At 41.4% G+C, this 21,095-nt stretch overlaps 1 protein-coding gene across 10 annotated transcripts in view; it reads right to left on the bottom strand.

Moving 5' to 3' along the window:
* The window catches only part of DCLK2 (doublecortin like kinase 2), a 140,810-nt gene extending 120,149 nt beyond the window's left edge, over window positions 1-20,661 (bottom strand). For 5 of the 10 annotated variants that reach the window (XR_008958649.1, XM_057310115.1, XM_026499452.4 and 2 more), the window contains exons 1-2: window positions 19,794-20,660; window positions 1,202-1,536 (exon numbers count right to left, since the gene is read on the bottom strand). Coding sequence is in view for 9 of the 10 variants with exons in the window: in XM_057310115.1 (XP_057166098.1) it covers window positions 1,202-1,536; window positions 19,794-20,214 (756 nt within the window). In the remaining variant the exon portion in view is untranslated. Of the gene's footprint in view, window positions 1-1,201; window positions 1,537-19,793 lie in introns of all 10 variants that reach the window. The other 5 variants (XM_026499450.4, XM_026499451.4, XM_044384354.3 and 2 more) reach the window with 2 other exon arrangements.
* Between the last annotated feature and the right edge of the window lie 434 nt (window positions 20,662-21,095).

Here is a 21,095-nt window from a genome sequence, read left to right as displayed (position 1 = left end):
AATCCGATTAAAAAATGGGCAGAAGACATGAATAGATATTTTTCCAAAGAAGATATACAGATGGCCAACAGACACATGAAAAGATGCTCAAAATCGGTCATCATCAGGGAAATAAAATTCAAAAGTACAATGAGATATCATCTCACACCTTCAGAATGGTTAAAATAAAAAACACAAGAAATAGCAAGTGTTGGCAAGGATGTGGATTAAAAGGAACCCTCTTGCACTGTTGGTGGGATTGCAGACTGGTGCAGCCACTCTGGAAAACTGCATGGAGGTTGTTCAAAAAGTTAAAAATAGAACAACCCTATGATCCAGCAATTGCACTAGGATGTATTTACCCAAAGATACAAAGATACTAATTCAAAAGGATACACGCACTCGGATGTTTATAGCAGCATTGTCAACAACAGCCAAATTATGGAAACAGTCCAAGTGTCCAATGACTGATGAATGGATAAAGAAAATGTGGTGTGTGTGTGTATACACATACATACACCACAATATACATACAATAAAACACTGTATATACATACAATAAAATATTACTCAGCAATAAAGAAAGAATAAAATCTTGCCATTTGGAACAACGTGGTTGGAGCTAGAGAGTATTATGCTAAGTAAAATAAGCCAGTCAGACAAAGACAAAGTACCATATGATTTCACTCATATCTGGAATTTAAGAAACAAAACAAACGAGCAAAGGGAAATAAAAAAGAGAGAGAAAAACCAAGAAACAGACTCTCAACTACAGAGAACAAACTGATGGCTACCAGAGGGGAGGTGGGTGGGGGATGGGTTAAACAGGTGATAGGGATTAAGGAGGGTACTTGTAATGAGCACCAGGTGTTGTACAGAAGTGTTGAATCACCATACTATACACCTGAAACTACTATCACACTGTACCTTAGCTAACTGGAATTTAAATACAAACTGAAAAAAAAAGAGTTGTTTACATTTCCCTTTCAGTGACCATAAGAAGTACAGATTTCTCCATATACACTTATGAGATATTCGGGCAAAGACGCAGGTAAGCCACTTACATTTTTCATGATAAAAGCTAATACAGACACACACCTTTCAAGTAGGAGTACTAGAATAATTTCTAGCACACCACGAAATTCTGTCAAATACGTAACCACCACGATACAGGGAGAGTTTAACAGTAAGATGGAGAGCTGGGGGCTAATAACCCTCTTACCTGCTTTCCATCCAGCGTGCAGAGCCTCTTGACCACTCCTGAATCTAGTTTAATGGCTTCGGTGATATCTGTCAACACCTGTTCAAAGGAATGAGCAGTCTTCTTATTAAGAAGGATCCGCACGGCTTTTCTAGGCTTCACTCCACTTCGAATCACAGTCACTAATTTGGGTTTGATGAAATCTTTGCTTTCCTTCACTTCGCTTTTCACAGAGGAGGGAGCAGCCAAGGCTCGGGTTGTACCACCCTTGATGTTGACAGACCAGTTCGGATTAATATTTTTGGTGTAATCAACTTTACGAAATGGTTCATTTGATGCACACACGTAACTCTCACCTAAAAGGCAAAAAATCAGTTTAGTTAGCATGAGTATCCCCACCACAGAAGCACTGTATCTTAAGAACAAACGCTGGAGACCCAGTAAGTAAACTCCTAAGCTTAACAGGTTCACTGAAAGGGGGATTCGCATCCTTTTCCTTTGGCACTCTGCCTATCCTCCCTTTCTATTTAAACATCTAGATTGGTTTTGAGAGAGAGAATAACACACATTACAGCGCGAAAAGCACCAGACAAATGAAACAAGAGAGACTTGAGCTTTATTCTGATCAAATATGTCACCCTGGATTATTCCTCTGCACTTTGGTTCTCAATATCTTTGTCTGGACATTGGGGCTGTTGAATCAGATGAATTCTAGAGTACTTCCTAATTCCAAAATCTATTAACTAATAAAAAAAAATCTCATTCTGGAAGATGTAATTATATCACAAAATAATATATTCATTTAAAGAAATAAAACTATTTTTCTCCTTCCAACTACAAATTTCAGCCCTAACTGAAGAATGATTACTCCATCTTCACACAGTTGTCTAAAATATATTTAGTCATAATATCATTTACTCAATTAATGAATTACTGCAAAAATGAAGGAAGAGTTTTGACAGCTCCAAGAAATTTACTTCAGGCATTTTATTTCTTAATTAAAGAATGTGAATTTAAAATAATTAGTTCAAATAGACAACCTTCTCTATATCTACTTAAATGAGAAAGGATATTAAATAGCTTAAAATGATGTGCCTGGGTGGCTCAGTCAGTTGAGCCACCACTCTTTATCTCAGCGCAGGTCATCATCTGGGTGGGGGGTAGCCCCATGCTGGGCTGTGAGCTCAGCGGGGAGTCTGCTTCTCTCCCATTCTCTCTCTCTCCCTCTGCCCCTCCCCCCACCCATGCGTGCATGCAGGCACTCTCTCCCTAAAATAAATAAATATTTCTGAAAAAAAAAAATGACGTGTTCATTATTCATGCAGCCTTCTGCTTAATTTTTATTAAGTAAAACATAAAAACTATACTATTTGACAATTGGTTTACCAACTCAGTGTTCATTAATTTTAAGTTCCAAAATTATAGGTTGAAAGTAATGATTTTTAGAATTATAATGTTGAAAATCATAATTCATAATTATATGTTTAAAAATCATAATTTTTCTTTCAGGAAACTCAGAAGTCACCCAATTCTTTTATTCTCACCTGTTTAGCATACAGGGCAAGAGGATTACACTCTAAGATTTTCTCTAAGATACCTTCTAACTCAAAAAGAATCCAGTATTTTTTCACATAGTCAGTGTTAACAGTCTCACTCTTAATAGAATAATTAATGATACAAGCCTTAAGGGCTGTTCTTGCTTAAAGCAAAAATAACCAAAACTGTGAAAGGCAATGCCTGAGGAAAACCTATTAATATAAATATCATATTTAACTATTATCAGGATGTTCTTAAAATCCTGATGAATGGAGAACTTAAAGATTCCCAAAGGCACATGAGCAATTCAGTAACAGATCAGGCATATAAGAAAGGTCTAAAAAGAGGAGTAATGCCTTCTATTTGAAGGTATATTTAGGCCACTGCCCAAGAAAACTGGGGAACCAGCCACAGGCTCTCCTGCTACTTCCACACCAGTAATCGGAAAGCTAGCACAACCATTGCCATTTAGAGATTTTCCATCTCTGAGGTTTATCTAAATGACTTTTCACAGTGTAATCATCTGGGTTTAAAATGGCATGCAATTTCAAATACACATATGCATTTAATAAAATAGAACTATACATCACATGCACCTACTTACAAGCAAAAGTAAACACTTATGATTCTGCTTTAATTTTACAGAGAACCAAGTCTCACATTGAAAAGCTCTAAATAAAATTTACTTGTATGTTCTGATTCAAAATATTATGATGGAAGAAAGAAAAGGGAATTTCAGCAAGAGACTGATTTTTTTTTTTTTTTTTTTTTTTTTTTTAAGGGCAGGGAGAAGTCAGCTGGGGAATAGCCTTTCCCCATATAAAGTGAAAACACAATGATAAAAAGAAACAAAACAAAACAAGAGCAAATTTAGTATGTCAGATTTCCTTGATCAACCCTGCACAGCTGACATAACAATGAGGCAAGCTGCCTTTTAAATTCATTTGTATTTTGCCTCTTTACACAGGCTCAGAACATCAGAATGAAAATAGGTAAAGGAAGTCTGTCTTTTAATTTGTTTATGTGTGGTTACAGATGTATTTTAATTCCCTCCTCTCCCCTCCTCCCTTTATACTGTTTCTATTAAAAACCTGTAGATCAGTTCTATAAAATGGAAAGTTTTGAACCAGCAGATACCCATTTTGGCATTTTGGCATACAACATTTCAGCACAAAGGTTCAAGACACAGTTTTGAGGTCACCCCTGTGTTTCCATATACTGGACACATAAAATCCTACAGTAGAGATGTCATACTGATAACCATAGCAACCAAGATACCCAGGCTAGCTTCCCTTGCTATGTCCCCACCCTGATCAAACAATCTGCTGATGGTAATTTTGTCACTTACATAGATTTGCTTATCAGGAGAGAACATGCTGACAAAAGAATTTAAGATTTTGGTTCCTTGGGCGGTTCCAGCTCTTGCTGTTAATCAAATAACAAATTATTATTCTGTTACGTGCTAGGCACGTGCGAGATTGATTAGAAGCAATCAGCCTCCCCTCAACCATATTCTTGCTACTGTAGGGATTCTGGTTTAAGATTTGTTACCCCCCCACCACCACCACCAACTTGTCACTTCCCTCTTCATCCCCATCCTGGTAGGAACATCACTTCCTACTGAAACTTACTCAGCTAGAAACCTAGGCATCATTCTTCACTCCTCTGGCTTCCCTACATACTACATTCTGACATCAAGTTCTGTCCACTCTTTTTTCTAAATATTTCTGAAAATGTCCACCCTCTGTGCCCTCACCACCACCCACTTTCTACTTGGATCAATGCAAGAATGTTCTGTTTTCTGCTCATTCCCCAACAAACAGCAGTGCATTTCATGCTATTGATACAGCTGAAAAAGTATATCCTCAAGTAATGAGTTTTGATATCCTGATAAAATACTAAACTCTGAAAGGATTTCTATATTTTTTGCCAATACATATTAAAACTACACTCACCCAAAGAAGGAAAAGATAAGCATCTCATTTATAAATTAAACTAAGATATAAATGTGTATGTATATATACATGATAAATATAAATATATACATGAATATGAATATATGAAAAATAAGGCTGTCTCTGAAGTCCAGAATTGATCTAACTTTAATAGCTAGATCTCATTATTATTATAAGCTGGTCTGATGCTCACAGTCAGACTGGCGTTCTTCTCTGGGATATAATCTCATACAATATCTGTATCAAATAAAGTCACTTTGAGACTATGGTAAAGTGACACAAAAACAAGTTCACTGTGCAACCCGCAAAATACCAGACATCCTCCTCTCACACTCAATGTATGACTGCCACTTCTTTAGCAATTACAGCTTTTTCCTCAATCTATTCTGTGCTCCCTATAAGATTTAATGATATGCTCAGTCACAGAATTGTCCTTCCTTCTAACCACCCAATACAGAGCAAGTCCTTGCTTCCCCAGATCCTCCCTAAAATTATCCAACCAAAGCCCAAATTCTATGATAGGTCTAACACCATCTTACTGAGATGCCCCATGGTATCCATACAATGTCCATTCTCTTTGCTGCAATGGGTAATAAACTCAACTTGTTCTACCCTAGGCATGTTCTTGATGGTCTCTGGCTGAAGAGAACTGAGATACACACACACACACACACACAGACACACACACTCACACTCATTCTCTCTCTCTCCCTCTTTCCAGTAACAGTTCTTTGACCATAGGAGTTTAGGGGGAAGTCATTTTGGAAATTATGATCACATGAATACTAAATATAAAGAAAACTGGCTTTATGTGTGGAAAAGAGATGGATAAAAGCATAAGGTGGTTATGAAACTTTACTGTTTTCATGCACAACACAGAATAGAAAGTCTTTGAATTTCCTTTAAGACACTACAGTGACATGGCTATGGCTTCTCACCACTGACATTTGTTCAAACACACTTTAACTTCATAGTTAGCAGGTTGTCAAATTAAGTGCCTACAGCTGTGTAATACAACCTGCATATCAACTATTAACGTTCATCCTTACTCAGCCCAAGAATCTGCCCCCTCTTGAAGAGGCAAGAGGATATTAAATGCTAGGAACTCTCCAATGTCTTATCTCTGAAAACCTTCATCCTTACAAATATATTCAGACTGTGCCAATTTTTCCCACCTTTTGTCTCTCTCCGCCGTAACAGGATAGCCACCTCCTGTTGGATGTTGAGTACCATGTTTCTGTGTCCTCATGCTGCAATTTCAGGGACATTCTTCTCTCCTCCATTTAACTAGACAGTCCTCTCTACAGGATTAGATACAAATACCTCCCACCTTAAACACACACAAATCCTCCCTCTCTTCATTCCTCATCCCACTCTACCTAATGTGCTTTTGGCTTCCATTCACTGCTGAGTTAAAAAACTCTCCTCATCTGTTTTTTCCCCACTTCCTCTCCCATTGTTTGCTCTTAAGTCACTGTGGCATCACTTCTGCTCTTTGCATTCCCCTGGCTGGAACACCCTGATCCCGGAGCATGTCTTTCCTAACTGCCAAATGCAAAGCACATTTTCCAGATTCACTGGGTGTCTTCTGAGGGCACTGGACACTAGTCATGATTCTCTCCTGCAAATCCTCTTTTCCTTAGCTTGCACAATCTGATTTCTTTTGGTTTATACCTCTTACTTCTTTGGTTGTTCCTTCTTGGTCTGCTTTTCAGGGTCCTCGTCTCCCATTCATCTACTTCATCCTCCTTAGACTCTTCTGTGGGCAGTTGCATTCACCCCTACAGCTTCAAACACCACCTATATACTGAGGACGTTTCCAGCCTACTCCTTTCTCTTGAGTTCAAGCCACTTACTGAACAGCTTTACTAGATTATCTATGGATATCTCACATGCTACTGTCTAAAACTAACTTCACTCCCCCATGATTGCCACCTTGACCTCAAACTCTCCTCTTCCTGAGTTCTCCAACTTATTGAATGAAATCACCACCCAAATAGTCACCCAGGCAAAATCAAGACTCCTGCCTCTCTTCTCCCTTTCCCACATTCAACAGAATTGGCAAAACTATTGACCTAGGTCTAAGCACCTCTGAAATCATCCTCTTTGACTCTGCCTTCTTTCATTCCTCCTTGGATTAGAGTAGTTAAGCTCGCTGTGGGGCTTCACCCCCTCATCTTCTACATAGCTCTCACACAGCAAATTTTTAGAAATGTAGATCTGATGTCTTTTGCCTGCTTCACTCACTGCCTTTAGAATAAAGACCAAACTCCTCAGCACATCACACACATCCACCCTCCTCTCCCACCACTTTCCCACAAGTTCCTAAGTTAGTGTCATACCAGGATATTTGCAATTTCCTTCCAAACTCATCACACCCTGTTATTTTCATTGCTTCTTATGTCTAAAATAACCTTCCTCCTCTTCCCATCTTGCCTCTTCTTAACTGACCAGTCAAGATTAATCACTCTCTGCAAGGAGGTAAGGCAATGGGAACTTTCAAACATTGCTGGAAGGATTTTAAGTTGGTTCAATCACCTAGGAAAAACAGGTTCAATCACTAGAAAAACATTATCTAGTACTAAGTCTACAACATACGCATCATATGACCCAGGAATCCACTGCCGGAAAATATCCTGGAAAAACTCATGCTACATGGGCATTACTGTGTGTGTGCAGAAGCACTTCCCAACAGCCAAAGGTGAAAAATCAATCCACATGTCCCAACAACAGGAGAGCAGAGATTGTGGTGTGGTCATATATACTACTATACGGTGATGAAAATGAACAAGAGCCATTAGCAACAACCTGGATGAATTTTACAAACAATAGTGGGAAAAGATGACAGAGGAATACATACAGTAGGATTCGATTTCTCTAGAGTTCAAAACAGAAAAAATTAAACTATCAATTAGGGATGCCTTCACTGGTGGTAAAAATATAGATAAAAGCAAAAGTCAGGCCTCTGTTATCTTGGGAAGAATTGTAACTAGAAGGGGACACAGAGAACTTCTCAGAGTCTGGCAACAGTCTGTCTCTTGACATGCCTGCTAGTCACAAAGGTGTTCATGTCATAACAACTCACTGGGCTGTACATGTATATGAACCTTCATAATTTTAAAATCTGAAAAATTACCCCGAGCTTACAAAGTATCAATTTCTCATAATCATTTATTCTTTCTTTCTCTCTTCCAATGGTTCTTAGTGGAGAATTTTTTTTTAATCAGCTGATTTTGCTGTCTAAGTACAGATGCTCAGACATCACCACAATTCAACTGAATCACTAGAATCATTGGATGGTGGGACCAGAATATGTAGGTAAGGGTTTTTAATTTCACAAGTGACTCTGAAACAACCTCTCGTTAAACCACTCCCTAGACTGCAAGCCCTTTGAAAAAAACTGTATCTTTTTCATACCACCCACATCTAGCACAATACCTGGTATATAACAGGTACTTACAACATGTTTGTCGATGTAATGATGAAAATGCAAACTATAAATCTCACGGTTTGGATTTGCATTACTTCTAGGTAAAAACATTTGCACAGTGTAGCTGTTTACACAGAATGACCCTCGGAGGGTCAGGGTCAGGCTCCTGAAAGATGTCATGCATGATTGGAGACATTCTTAGGTCATGCCAGCCCACCAAAACGAACCTAAGGCATATATGGAAACAAGCGGGATATGAAGGCTGCCTAGTACCTACCAATGGTTTTAATTCATTTCAGACCATCAAAGCATCAAGAGTCCAGGAAACACACACTTACTTGTTTTTTAAAAATTCAAGTATAATTAACATACAGTGTTATATTTATTAGTTTCAAGCATACAGGGTAGTTTTTAGTCCAATAAATGTAATGTGTCTTTCAATCAATGGAATATGTATGTGTGTACTTATATATATATATATATATATATATGTGTATGTACATAATGAATGTTTTTAATAGCTAAATCACAGTAATTCACCAACATTTAAATGTCAATTTGCTGTTAGAAATTACAAATAGTTACATGCAACCTTATGCAGCTGGAAATTTAGTAACAGTATGTTTGGCTAGCCTACTTTTATTATCAGTTCCTATAAAGTATCTCGTCCACTTCTGTTAAAATATTTACAATAACTGCCTAACCCCACTAATTAGTTTGTAATTACAAACTATTTTGACATTCATGGCAGAAAATCAATTATACAAAATTTGGACATTGAGACTATTACGTAACTTGGAGTGGAAGCAAACACTGAACTTTATGATACAAGTCTAAAGTGCAAAGGCTCTTCAAGCTTAGAAAAAGATCTCCTCCCCACACATGGAGATTTAAATATGGTAACATAAAAATGGAAAGACAAAGAGAAAAGAAAGCTTGCCTGACACTATAGATCTAATATTAGCAATAATCTTAGGAACCTTAATTCTTTCCTAACTTCTAAAACAGAGATAAAAAAAATGCCTCCAGGGGCGCCTGGGTGGCACAGCGGTTAAGCATCTGCCTTCGGCTCAGGGCGTGATCCTGGCGTTATGGGATCGAGCCCACATCAGGCTGTTCCGCTATGAGCCTGCTTCTTCCTCTCCCACTCCTCCTGCTTGTGTTCCCTCTCTCGCTGGCTGTCTCTGTCTCTGTCGAATAAATAAATAAAATCTTAAAAAAAAAAAAATGCCTCCAAAGACATACAACCAGGGAAAATAAATCCGGGTCTGTTGCATCTACAAAATGGTTTGATATCCTTCATCAAGCACAGCATTTGTGAGGCTGTCCTACTGGGTGGATTAAAATGTGCTTATCTCCATCTAAGCACATCAGAGACGAGTTCCCACTTAACCAGTCCATCTGGTTAAGAAAAATACAGGGTGAAGAAAAGAAAGACTGATTTATTATTCTCTTGTGGCAAACAGCTTAGTCGGGGTTTTTTTTTTTTTTACCCAAACTGTACAGAACCCAGAATTTAAACTTACGGGGATCAGCAGAGTTACACATAGTGCACTGCTCTGGCCTGGAAGCCTACCCCGCTCTGCACCCCTTTGCTGTGTCGCTGGACCACTGCTGTTGCATCACAAAATGAATATAATGGCCTTCACTACGGGGCAAGGCTGAGGACACAAAATGAGATCTTTCATCTCTAAGACCAATGCTCTTTCAACACCTCTGAAGGCAACTGGCTGAACCAAGTCATGTCCTAAAGTCACATCCAGCAGTACAGACTGTGATACATTCCACTGAGAAGGGGTACAAAAACCACTTTGAACGTCTGAGCATCTATGAAGAGATATGCCCAGAAATCCATGTTTCAGCATGGAAATTTCAGAGAAGTTTAACCAAAGACCAAAAAAAAAAAAAAAAAAAAAAAAAAAAAAAAAAAAATGAGGTAAAAGTAGAAACAAAAATCCTACTCACTAACCATAAAGCTTTATAAAGCTTACCAGCTGAAAAAGAAATTGCATCCAATCTCCTGGAAGGATGGAACCTACAAATCATATCCATTATCTGTCTTTTTGCTCCTCACGCCTGGGCCAGGCATATTCCACAATTTACAAGAGTTCACTGTGACAATTTTAGTTCTGTGCTTATTTTGATGACAGAACTTAAAATGTTTATATCATCCTATTCTGGAATAGGTGAACAACTGCTTCTAAATCAAATACAATCAGGCCACTCACTGTCCAGTTTCAACTCCTTTGCTACCAAAGGGTGTAACTTTGCTGGGAGTTAATGAGGAAAAGGAGAAGTGGACTTAATCTATGTAAAAGGTGTGTTCACAGCAAATTAAGGCCAGAGGATATAATTTTACCCTGTAGGACTGGAGCTTTATCAATAGGGCAAAACTGACTCCTTACATGGCATTCTGAAATACAGCACACCGAACTCAGCGTTAAGTACCACGGTCACATTTGGAACAATTATTTTGAGAAAACAGTATCTGTAGCTTTACACTCTTACTTTTTACATTTTTATAGATTATGCAGTTTTGCTGGTATTTACATTATCAATTTGTTTAGGTTATATTGGTGTGTAAGACCTATAGTATATAAAAATAATTACCTTTCTACATATTTAGGTGACAATGTAATTAAAGTAATTAAGGCAATACTAAACTTCTACAAGTTAGCTGTTAGATCTTTACATTGTTTTTCACGTTTAAGTGGCCCAAATATTACAAAAGTTTGAGAAACACTGCAATCTTAAGGATGCTGAGGAAGAGAAAAAACTTAAAAAAAAAAATGTGCCTATCTAATATTTCTCTTTTTTTAGAGGAGGAAGGGGTAGAGGGAGAGGGAGAGAGAGCCCAACACAGGATTCAATCTCATGACCCTGAGATCATGACCTGAGCCAAAATCAAGAGTCGGACACTCAACCAACTGAGCCACCCAGACACCCCCCATCTAATATTCCTAAAGCATCATGGATCAAGGGTCAGTCCTTCAACTGGCTCATCATCTGAGAGAGGTAATACCTTCCTTGACAGAGTTACCCCAACTTCTGGAGATCTTTGCTTAATACCTTCCTCCTTCATTCCTTAAAACTCACTGTGAATCTGAGAGGAAGACTTGGCCCCAGTTTTAAGCAAGTGATTGATAGTGAGGATGGCTCAGAGTCAATGCAGGGGCGTACTTGGGTGGCTCAGTCAGTTACACATCCAACTCTTGATTTTGACTCAGGTCACAATGTCAGGGTCATGAGATGGGAGCCTTGTGACAGGCTCCATGCTCAGCAGAGTCTGCTTGAGATTCTCTTTCTCCCTCTCCTTCTCCTCACTCCCCTCTTACAAGTTCTTTCTCTCAAATAACTCTTTGCCAAAAAAAAAAAAAGATTCACTGCAAGTGATGAAAGATTCAGAAGCCAGATGTCTGCACAAAAAAGAGGTGATGTTTACAGGATGGGAAGGAAGGGGAAATAGTAAAGTATGACCACTGTCTCCAGATGTCTGAAGAGCTGCTGTGTAAAAGTAAGATAAGCCTTATGTAGCTCCAAATGGTGGCTCTAGAATATAGCAGGGAAGTCATAAGGACGTAAATTTGGGGTTAAGATCTGAGGACCACTACCATTTATCCAAGAGCCACAACATGCTAAGACTCTGCTAAGTGTTTTGTACACATTACAGGGTTCATGTAGAGCCTTCCGTCTATTGGTCTTGATCACTAAACTACTAAGAGATGGATTCACATCAGGCTATTTCTCAAGTTCTTTCTCTCTCAGAGGCTTGATGAACATGACTATAGAGTGCACTAAAATTCCTTATTTCTTTTCTTGATTCTCTGCCAATGAGGCAAAACACTGTGAAGTAAAAAGACCAAGATGATGGACAAGTATACTGAGGAAGACAGCATCATCATTGCCTTTAAGAAATAATTATACTGTTATTATTTAAAACTTAAAGTAATCTTAAGTTTGCAAAACATATGGAGTAAAAGGAAGAGATAAATCAGTGAAGATATTTTAAAATTTTTATTGTGAGGGGTATCTGGATGGCTCAGTCAGGTAAGCATCCAACTCTTGATTTCAGCTCAGGACCTGATATCCCGTCATGGGATCCAGCCCCACGTCGGGCTCCACACTCAGCTGGGAATCTGCTTCTCTCTCTTCCTCTGCCCTTCCCTCTGTGCTCTACCCCCCCCCCAAAATAAATCTTTAAAACTTTCATTGTGATATATTTTGGTTGCAAATGATTATAATTTAATCAACATATAAACAATAGATAACACAGCAGGTCATAATTGCAGATTATTTTAGTCACTTTGAGATGTTAGCAAAGGTTACAGTGTAATCAAAATTACATAAGTTGATCTCACAGTCAACTTTTTCCTATTCCTTCAGTCTACAAAGTAGCAGCTTCTGACAAATTACAGTATGTTTAGTCTACTGCCTTGTTCTTCCTCTGCAAATCTAGCCAACTGTCCAGTCTTAAGAAAGGTTTTTAAAAACACCTATATCCACCTATTCCCACCTATTAAAAAATCTAAAAATGACACAAAAGTAAAATAAATCCTCATTGTGCCAGAAGTATCTGTTGCATGGGACAAAGAAACAAATAAAACAACTGTGGTCCCAGCCCTCAATAGGTTTATAATGTTCCCTTTCCTGAGAATGTTTTATGGAGAAGAACCTCCTACAGGTTACTGAAGGTTCTAAGAACTTCATCTAAACCTGGCCAGCTTTTTTTCCCCCAGATTTTATTTTTAAGTAATCTCTACACCCAATGTGGGGCTCAAACTCACAACCTCGACACCAAGAGTTGCATGCTCTACCATGCCAAGCCAGCCGCCCCTAAACCTGAATGACTCTTAAAAAAGTGACACAGAGCCAGACAGAGCCAGGATCATTTCTCTTTCCCACTCCCAGAAGCTTTTCCCAAGATCACTGAACTTTAAAGGGGGAAGGGTCTTAGCAATTACCCTTCATTTTACAAATGAGGAAACTGAGGTCAAGCAAGGCAACTATGCAGAACTATGCACAGATCTTACTTTGCAGGTGTACAGGAAAATGCATTTTATTTCAAGACCCATACATGAAACATCCTAAATTGTTGTTATACCTACAGTGACTGATAAGCTACTGTAATCTTCATTTTCCAGGTATAAGTGATTAACAGGTTTGGCTTTAGCAGTGATGGGGCTCTAGAGTGCTGATCTATTGTGACCTATGTAAATCTTGGGGGTTGGAATAGGCCCCACTTCCTCACAGGTGGTAGAAAAGAGCAGTTCAGGATACAGGGGGACAAAAAAGAGCAGCAAACCAGAAAATAGACTAACTACAGAGAACAAATTGAGGGTGGCTGGAGGGGAGGTGGGTGGTGAGAAGGGTTAAATGGGTGATGGGGATTAAGGAGGGCATTTGTTGTGATGAGCACCCGGTGTTACGTGGAAGTGATGACAAATCACTAAATCTTATACCCGGAACAAATATTACACTGTATGCTAACTGGAATTTAAATACGAACTTGAAAAAGGAAAAAAATAAGTGAAAAATAAAACATTTCAAAACTGTGCTAATGCTAAGAATCCCAAATCCTTAGAGTGGTGGTTTACTTTACTGATAATAGAAATAAAAACAGAAGTGGTGGGAGCATAGGCAGGTGGGAATGACAGGAAGGAGACATAGCCAGGCCGTACAGACCCACAGCAAACCCCCTGGCCTTCCCAGCAATGAAGAAAGCAGTTTGACAGCCACTGCCCAAGGGAATCTAGTTTTCTTTATTTTATATCACAGGACCATAAATTATCTATTTCCATAGTCTAAAACCTTATGAAATACTGATTTTTTTCGTTTAACTACAAGAGTATCACTGTGTCATATTCTAATTCATAAATGTTTGCCCAAATATTCCATTTCTTCCACCCAACCCTTAATTTTTTATTCTTCACATGAAAACTTCTCTTCCCATTACCTCCAGAAAGGGCTTCTTATGTAGCTATATTATAGCACATCTATATTTCCCTGTTTTAGGGAATGAGATGAAGAAAACAATCAGATTTATAGAAAGCAGATATAATGGAAGAGTCATTTTCTCCACAATGAGTTAGCACAGCATTTTTGATGTATCTAAATATAATCCAATTTTGGGGCGCCTGGGTAGCGCAGTCATTAAAGCGTCTGCCTTCGGCTCAGGGCGTGATCCCGGCGTGCCGGGATCGAGTCCCACATCGGGCTCCTCCGCTGTGAGCCTGCTTCTTCCTCTCCCACTCCCCCTGCTGTGTTCCCTCTCTCGCTGGCTGTCTCTCTGTCACATAAATAAATAAAATCTTTAAAAAAATAAAAAAATAAATAAATATAAATAAATATAATCCAATTTTTCAAAATATGCATTTTCTTCGCAAATATATAGGAACAACCCTATTCAAACTTAATTCGTATAAAACTTCCCTTGATAACCAAAAGACTTAGAGGTGACATCACTTTCTGGGCTACTTATTCAATGAATTTATTGTGAGTCCGAGATCTCTGACCTAACCACACTCCCAGTCTAGTGCAAAAGACAGACCTGATGTACCCCTAATTACAAAGGTAAGGGTTATAATAGAGGTAAGGAAACACGCTGTGAGTAAGCAAAGGGAAGAGTTACCATCTTGATCTCAGGCCCTGGCTCCAAAATCTGTCCCTCTGGAAAGCCTTGTTCATCATCCTATCCACGTCACTACCACTTCATTCACAGCACCTGAGCTAGAATCACCTTGTGTATGTTTGTGTGTGTTCATGTTCACGATCTCTCCCTCCAGAATGTGAGCATCTTGAGGAAAGAAACTGTCCCCTGGAACAGTACCTGGAACAACAACAAATAGACTCCATCAACAGCTATCGGAGACCAGTATCCCGAAGGTCTGGAAGAGACTTCGCAGAGGCAATACTGAAGTGGGTCCTGAAGAACCTAGGAGTCCACCAGAGAAGGCTGGCCCACCAAAGATTCAATGTTGAACTGCCGCATCCTATCATCATAAATGCCTTTAACGTGTACTGCTTTTGCTTTTATGTGTACTTCTATTTGACTTCAAATATCTTTTCACACATGGGGTTTATGTTTCTTTCCTCACCATAACATGTTTTGAAGAACTCAGTTTCTATTATTACCATAAAAAATCTATCTTTTTTTGGGGGGGGGGGGATCCTACCCTATAACTTGGGTTCTTATTGAGACTTATTTTTACTTAAAACTCTCTCAGTAACTATATTTTTGTTTAACAACTTCAAAGAAGCTGACCTAGGGGCGTGTGGGTGGCTCAGCTGGTGAAGCATCTGCCTTTGGCTCAGGTCTTGGTCTCAAGGTCCTGGGATTGAGCCCTGTGTATGGCTCCCTGCTCAGCAGGGAGTTTGCTTCTCCCTCTGTGCACAAGCACACACACTCTCTCTCTCTCTCTCTCACGTGCGTGCTCTCTCTCAAATAAGATTTAAAAAACAAAAAACAAACTGATTTAACCAAAGAGATCCAATAAACTAGGCTTACTAGGAGAACCTTGGAAACTTCAAGTGCTTCATCACTCTAGAACCTTATTTTTCTTAAATTCAAATTAATCAAGCCAATTTTCAACTTAATTTAATGGAATAATGGAATATCAGTTATCAAAATAATCAAAATTCTATCACATACCAAAAATTCAATGTTTGCTGTTGACTGGGGAGTAAAAGATCAAAATAACATAAAACAACATTTTACTTCAGAATGAGAGGCAGAGGCAGGTGGCTATTAATATTTTTGACTCCTGGCAAATACTTCCTCAGAGCCTTACACCCACTCCCTGCTTGGTGGTAGGACATTTACAGCCTCGTCAATTTTCTGGAAGACGGGATCTGGGTAGGGAAAGGCAGCCTAAGCCGTCATACACTCAGTAACCAACCACTTAGGGGAAGGGTATATACTTTCAATCTACAAAGGATCTTAGAGAAGTAATGTGCCAAACTTTCATTTAACAGGAAAAGAGGTAAAACCCAGAGAACAGAAGTAATTTTTTCTCAAATCCAGTCAGTAGAACCCAGGTATCCTGACTTGATCAGGCATTGTTTCTACTATCCATGGGCATGTCTCTTCAGGACATCAAAATTTTATAAACATAGCCAAAATGTTCAGAAGGGGAGAACACTCATGAAACAAAAACTAAGACTAGAGGGGTACCTGGCTGGCTCAGGCTGAGGACCATGTGACTCTTGATCTCAGGGTAGTGAGTTCCAGCCCCACATTGGGTGTAGAGATTAAATAAACTTAAACAAACACTTAAGGAATTCTGACTCTTAGCCGCAGACATGAGAACTTAAGAACAAATCACCTGAACATCCTCAGTTGTCCAATCAAAGATGCTCTAAGTTTGGCTGGCTCATGGTTTCAGGCAGCTGAAACTGATTTTCCCAGTACTGACTCACAGTCCTCCTCTGAAAGAAGGTCCCCAACAAGTTTTAAAGAATAAACGGTATTACAGAGACGCAGAGCACCAACTCGGTGAAATTAATCCCGCAAGGGTTTACCTTTTGGTAAACCAAAAGGCTGAAGAGACCTGCTGGATTAGCGAAGTACAGGAGGAGTGGCAGCCAACACCTGAACACGGTTTTTCGTCTCCAGAGACTTTCAAGGTCAAAGGCAGAAGAAAAAATCTGGGCCATGCAGATTTCTTTTGTCATCGGAGTCCAATGGGATTGGGGCTCTGAGTGAGTGTTCACGCCCAGCTGTCTTGAGTCATCACTTTTTATTCTTCACTAAAAACATTCTAGGAAAACAGTATCTCCTGAACTACAAATTTCATGGGATGGAAGAGGCAGAGGAGAGAACATAATGTCCAAAATACTATCAGAAAATCTTTATTAAAAATGAGCTAAAATGGCCAGGGGCACCTAGCTGGCTCAGCTGGAAGACCATGCGACTGTTGATCTCGGGGTCATGAGTTTGAGGCCCACATTGTACGGTGTAGAGATTACTAAAATAATAATTATAAAATAAAAAAAATAAAATTTTAAAAATGAACTAAAATGAACTAGTCACTTTTAAAAATGTACCCATTTTTACTGATGCAAATAAGTTTGCAGGTAGCTGATTAGCTCTACATGATAAATCGAACATTTGAGCACACAATTTTAACTGAAAGTTTAAACTATTTAAATCCTCAAATGATGGATATCAAGCATTGATGGCTCTTTCTTTTCTTGAAAACTGCCTTGCAACAGGGTATTCCACTCATTTTGTAGGAAATTCAAGACCTAGACAAAGATCCATTGTCAAAGAGAATGTCACTATGACAAAAGAAGGGCACAAATTTTCTTCTTTTGCAGTACTTTTATTAAATACTGCTGGAAACAAGCAGGCAATTGGCTAGACTAGGGAAACATTTCTGTTGTGCAAATATTTGTGTTATATCATTATTTATCATATGGTAGTATAATTAGGATTCTATACATACTTACAGTTCCCCATCCGCCAAAAATCAGTGAATAAATAACTGGAAGGAAATTTGTCACCTTTCAATTTACAGTTGAAACTATACAGTTTGAGAACTTACACTCAGTGAACCGTGCAACACCTGGGCAATGACAAACTCAATGCACAATATGTGCTCCCATTAATTAATATGCATAATGGTCATCTTGACCACCCCCCCATAATGATATTCATCTTTGGAGTACATTAATTTCATGTAGCAAATACACTGTTAAAATTACTTGAGAGAAGGATATTAAATTTTTTGTCCCTCTTCAGACCACACTATGCACAGTATCCCAAGGGAATGAGAGTAATGAGTACTTAAGCAATAGGCATCACCTTGATTTTTCCACAGGGCTGCTCTTCTAGCTTGGGTCAGTCAGAAAATGTTACTCAGTTTTGAAATATCTAGGCAAATGTTGCTTTTAAGTATTTAATACGATAAAGAAGGCAACAGAATCCTTTTAACAATGTATCATCTTATTTATAGTCCTCTGGCTGTCATCACCTCCTCAGGAAGCCTTTAAAACCAAAACACACAAGTGACCAATAGAATGTGTGAAGTCGAGAATACACACACACCGACTGAAGAGACAACTTAATCTTGGCTGGGTCCTCATCTAGCCAAGACAGGGAAAACCTCTGGTAACAATGACTAAGTGGGGAAACTCAACCACTTTCAGGGTGCCTCGGTATATCGATTTATTAGAGGTGAACTGGCGAAGAAAGGGCATATACTGCAGATACTGTGTAACAAGGCATGTTGCTCATTTCCTCACCTGTAAAATGGGCACAGTGCCTTCTCCATAATACAAGAATATGACGAGATAATATAAGAAAAATTGTTGGCTTGGGGCACCTGGGTGGCTCAGCTGGTTGAGCTTTCAACTCCTGGTTTCGGTTTGAGTCATAATCTCAGGATCCTGGGATCAAGCCCTGCACTGGGCTCCTGGCTCAGCAAGGAGTCTGCTTGAGGATTTCTCTCCCTCTGCTTCTTTCCCCGCTCTCTCTCTCTCTCTCTCCCACTCTCAAAAAAACAAATAAATCTTAAAAAAAAAAGAAAGAAAGAAAAAAGAAAAAATAGTTGGCTCAAAGTTCAGTTTCCTTTCCCTGCCACACCAATATTGCTATGACTACAAGGAAGGAGCCATTTGCATTAAGAAAGATGCATGAGAGCAAACTGTCTTTAAACATGAAATCAGCATATATGTGGGTTCTGTCTCATCTTTATAGGTGCTGTTTAGATCTGGAAATGAGTTCTTAACTACTAGTAATGCCTTTTCGCCCTGAAAGAGAAGAAGCATAAATACAGTATTGCAGGAATTCAAGGATGACACAACATACAGCCAAGCAGTACCTCTGAGTGAAGCATGGTTGACACTCTAAGATTACTAATTTATAATAGGCCCCAACTACTCATTCCAACAGCCTCTCTCATCCTAACTAACTACTTTCAGTAGGGGAGGAGGCAGGAGAGACTGACCTTGATTCAGCTCATTACCACCCAAATGAGGAAAACCCTCTAGCACAGGGATCCTCAATCTTGGCTCCACATCGAATCACCTGGGGAACTTTTAAAGCTCCAACTGCCCAGATCACACCCCAAACATCTGAATATCTGGGGGTACGGTGCAGGCACCCGTAATTTTTTAAAGTCCCCAGTGATCCAGAGTGCAGCCAAGATTGAGAACCACTGTCTAGAATCACGCCTCCTGACCTCATGTAACTTCTGCTGAAAGTCAACCTAGAGCATTTCACAAGCACAACTTCTTAGCAGAGGAGGTACAACAGGGTCCCGAATGCTGGAACATCACTGATGCCTGCACCGAGGTCCACACAGAGGGCTGAACAGAAAGCTTATTAGCAAGAGGGTTACCCAGATCCTCACCTGAGAGCCGCCTTTCCCAACAGTTTGCACTAAAACCAACCAAACAAAAACCCCAAGTTTACCAATCTTAAGAGATGTCACCAAAACCCGCCAGGATTTTTTTTTTTTCTTTTTTAAAGACGAATCTATTGGGAAAGAATATATGGGGGAGCGCACCCCCCCCCACACACACACACAGAGCCTACAGAAAAGCAGACTGAACCATACAATTCCCATGGCCGCCTAGAAAACACCCGGTAAACTCCCCTCAGCGCAGCGCAAGCGGGCGCGCGCCAGCCTGTGGCCACTGCACCTGCTGTCGCGCTGGGCCGCACCTGCCGCGCCGGGCCCTCTCCTCCTACCTTCCAGCAGCTCATCCAGGCTGGTGACCTTCCGACTGCCGTCGATGGTGTAGATGGTGCGGACACCCTGGGGCAGGTTCACGTTGTCCGACAAGGAGCGGGTGAGCTCCATGAGCAGCGCATCGAAGGACCGGAAGCGGTCGCTCGAGATGGCAAACACCAGGCCCTTGAAGTAGCGGTCCCCATTCCGGTAGAAGCGCGCCTTCTTGGCCTTCTTCTCTGAGCTCAGAGCCTGCAGGGTCCGCGTGCGGTAGAAGCTGCAGTGGGCACTGTGCGCCGGGCTAGGGATGAGCCCGTTCCCCTTGGGGCCCGAGCTGCTGCTGCCTCCCGAGGAGCTGGGCGCCCCTCGCCGCGACCCCGGTCGCGGCCTTTTGTCCCGTTCCTCAAAGTGCTCCAGCTCAATACTCCTGGTGCTGGCCATCACGGCTGCTCCGAAGGCTCCCCCACAAAAAACGTCCCAGCCAAAGCCTTCGGGTAGCCTAGTGTCAATGCGAGAATCAGTTCAGGGACGTCTGACCGCGAGGGGCCTTAGGGCTCCGGGACACCTGGCTCTGGCATCCCGCCCTCTCCTCGCAGGTGGGGCAGCTGAGCCGCCGAGGAGCCGAATGGCCCGCGCCCCCCCTAAAAGTGGCCGCAGCGTCGAGCTGCCCAGCTCATTGTCCAGCACGGCTCGCTCGGTCCCTCCCGCCTGCCGGGGAGCCCCACGCACCAACCCCCCGGCGCCTTCTCCACCCGGCCACGCCTCACAACTCCCTCCTGGGAGCCGGCCAGGAGCCGCAAAGTTGGGCCGCCCGAGGTTCGCCCCGGGCCCGCGGGCGCACACAAAGCTCGGGCGCCCGCCGCAGCTCGCGTCCGCCGGCGGCTCCCGGGAGGCTGAGGGGAAGGAAGGAAGAGGAGGGGGAGGAGCTGGGAGCGTGGGAGAGGCGCCGCGGGCCCGCAGGGGCGTCGCGCCCGGCCCCGGCCCGCCCACGAGCCCTGCCGGAGGCCGGGGATGCGGCGCCTCCGCCTGACTCGCCCGCAGGCCCTGCCCTAGTGGCGGCGCGAGCGGGCTCGGGCTGAGAGGGCAGTGCGGGAGACCCTTCCTCCCACAGAGCCCGGCCCTAGCGGGAAATAATGCAGCCCGCCTCCCTGGCTGCCGGCTGGCCCGGCCCACCCGCGGGCATCCGCGCCCGACTCCGCGGCCCGCCCGGCCCGCTGGCGGGGCTGGTGGAGGGGGTTCCTGCCCCCCAAGGGCTGCCAAAGCGCGGGAGGGAGGGGGTGCGCGAAGAGAAGGGGGCCGCACGGGTCAGCGCGGAGGCTCTG

Source organism: Ursus arctos, unplaced genomic scaffold (genome assembly GCF_023065955.2).
Source record: "Ursus arctos isolate Adak ecotype North America unplaced genomic scaffold, UrsArc2.0 scaffold_11, whole genome shotgun sequence".
Taxonomy (NCBI): Eukaryota; Metazoa; Chordata; class Mammalia; order Carnivora; family Ursidae; genus Ursus; species Ursus arctos.
Note: the sequence above shows the minus strand (reverse complement) of the source record. Positions and strands in the feature narration are given on the sequence as shown.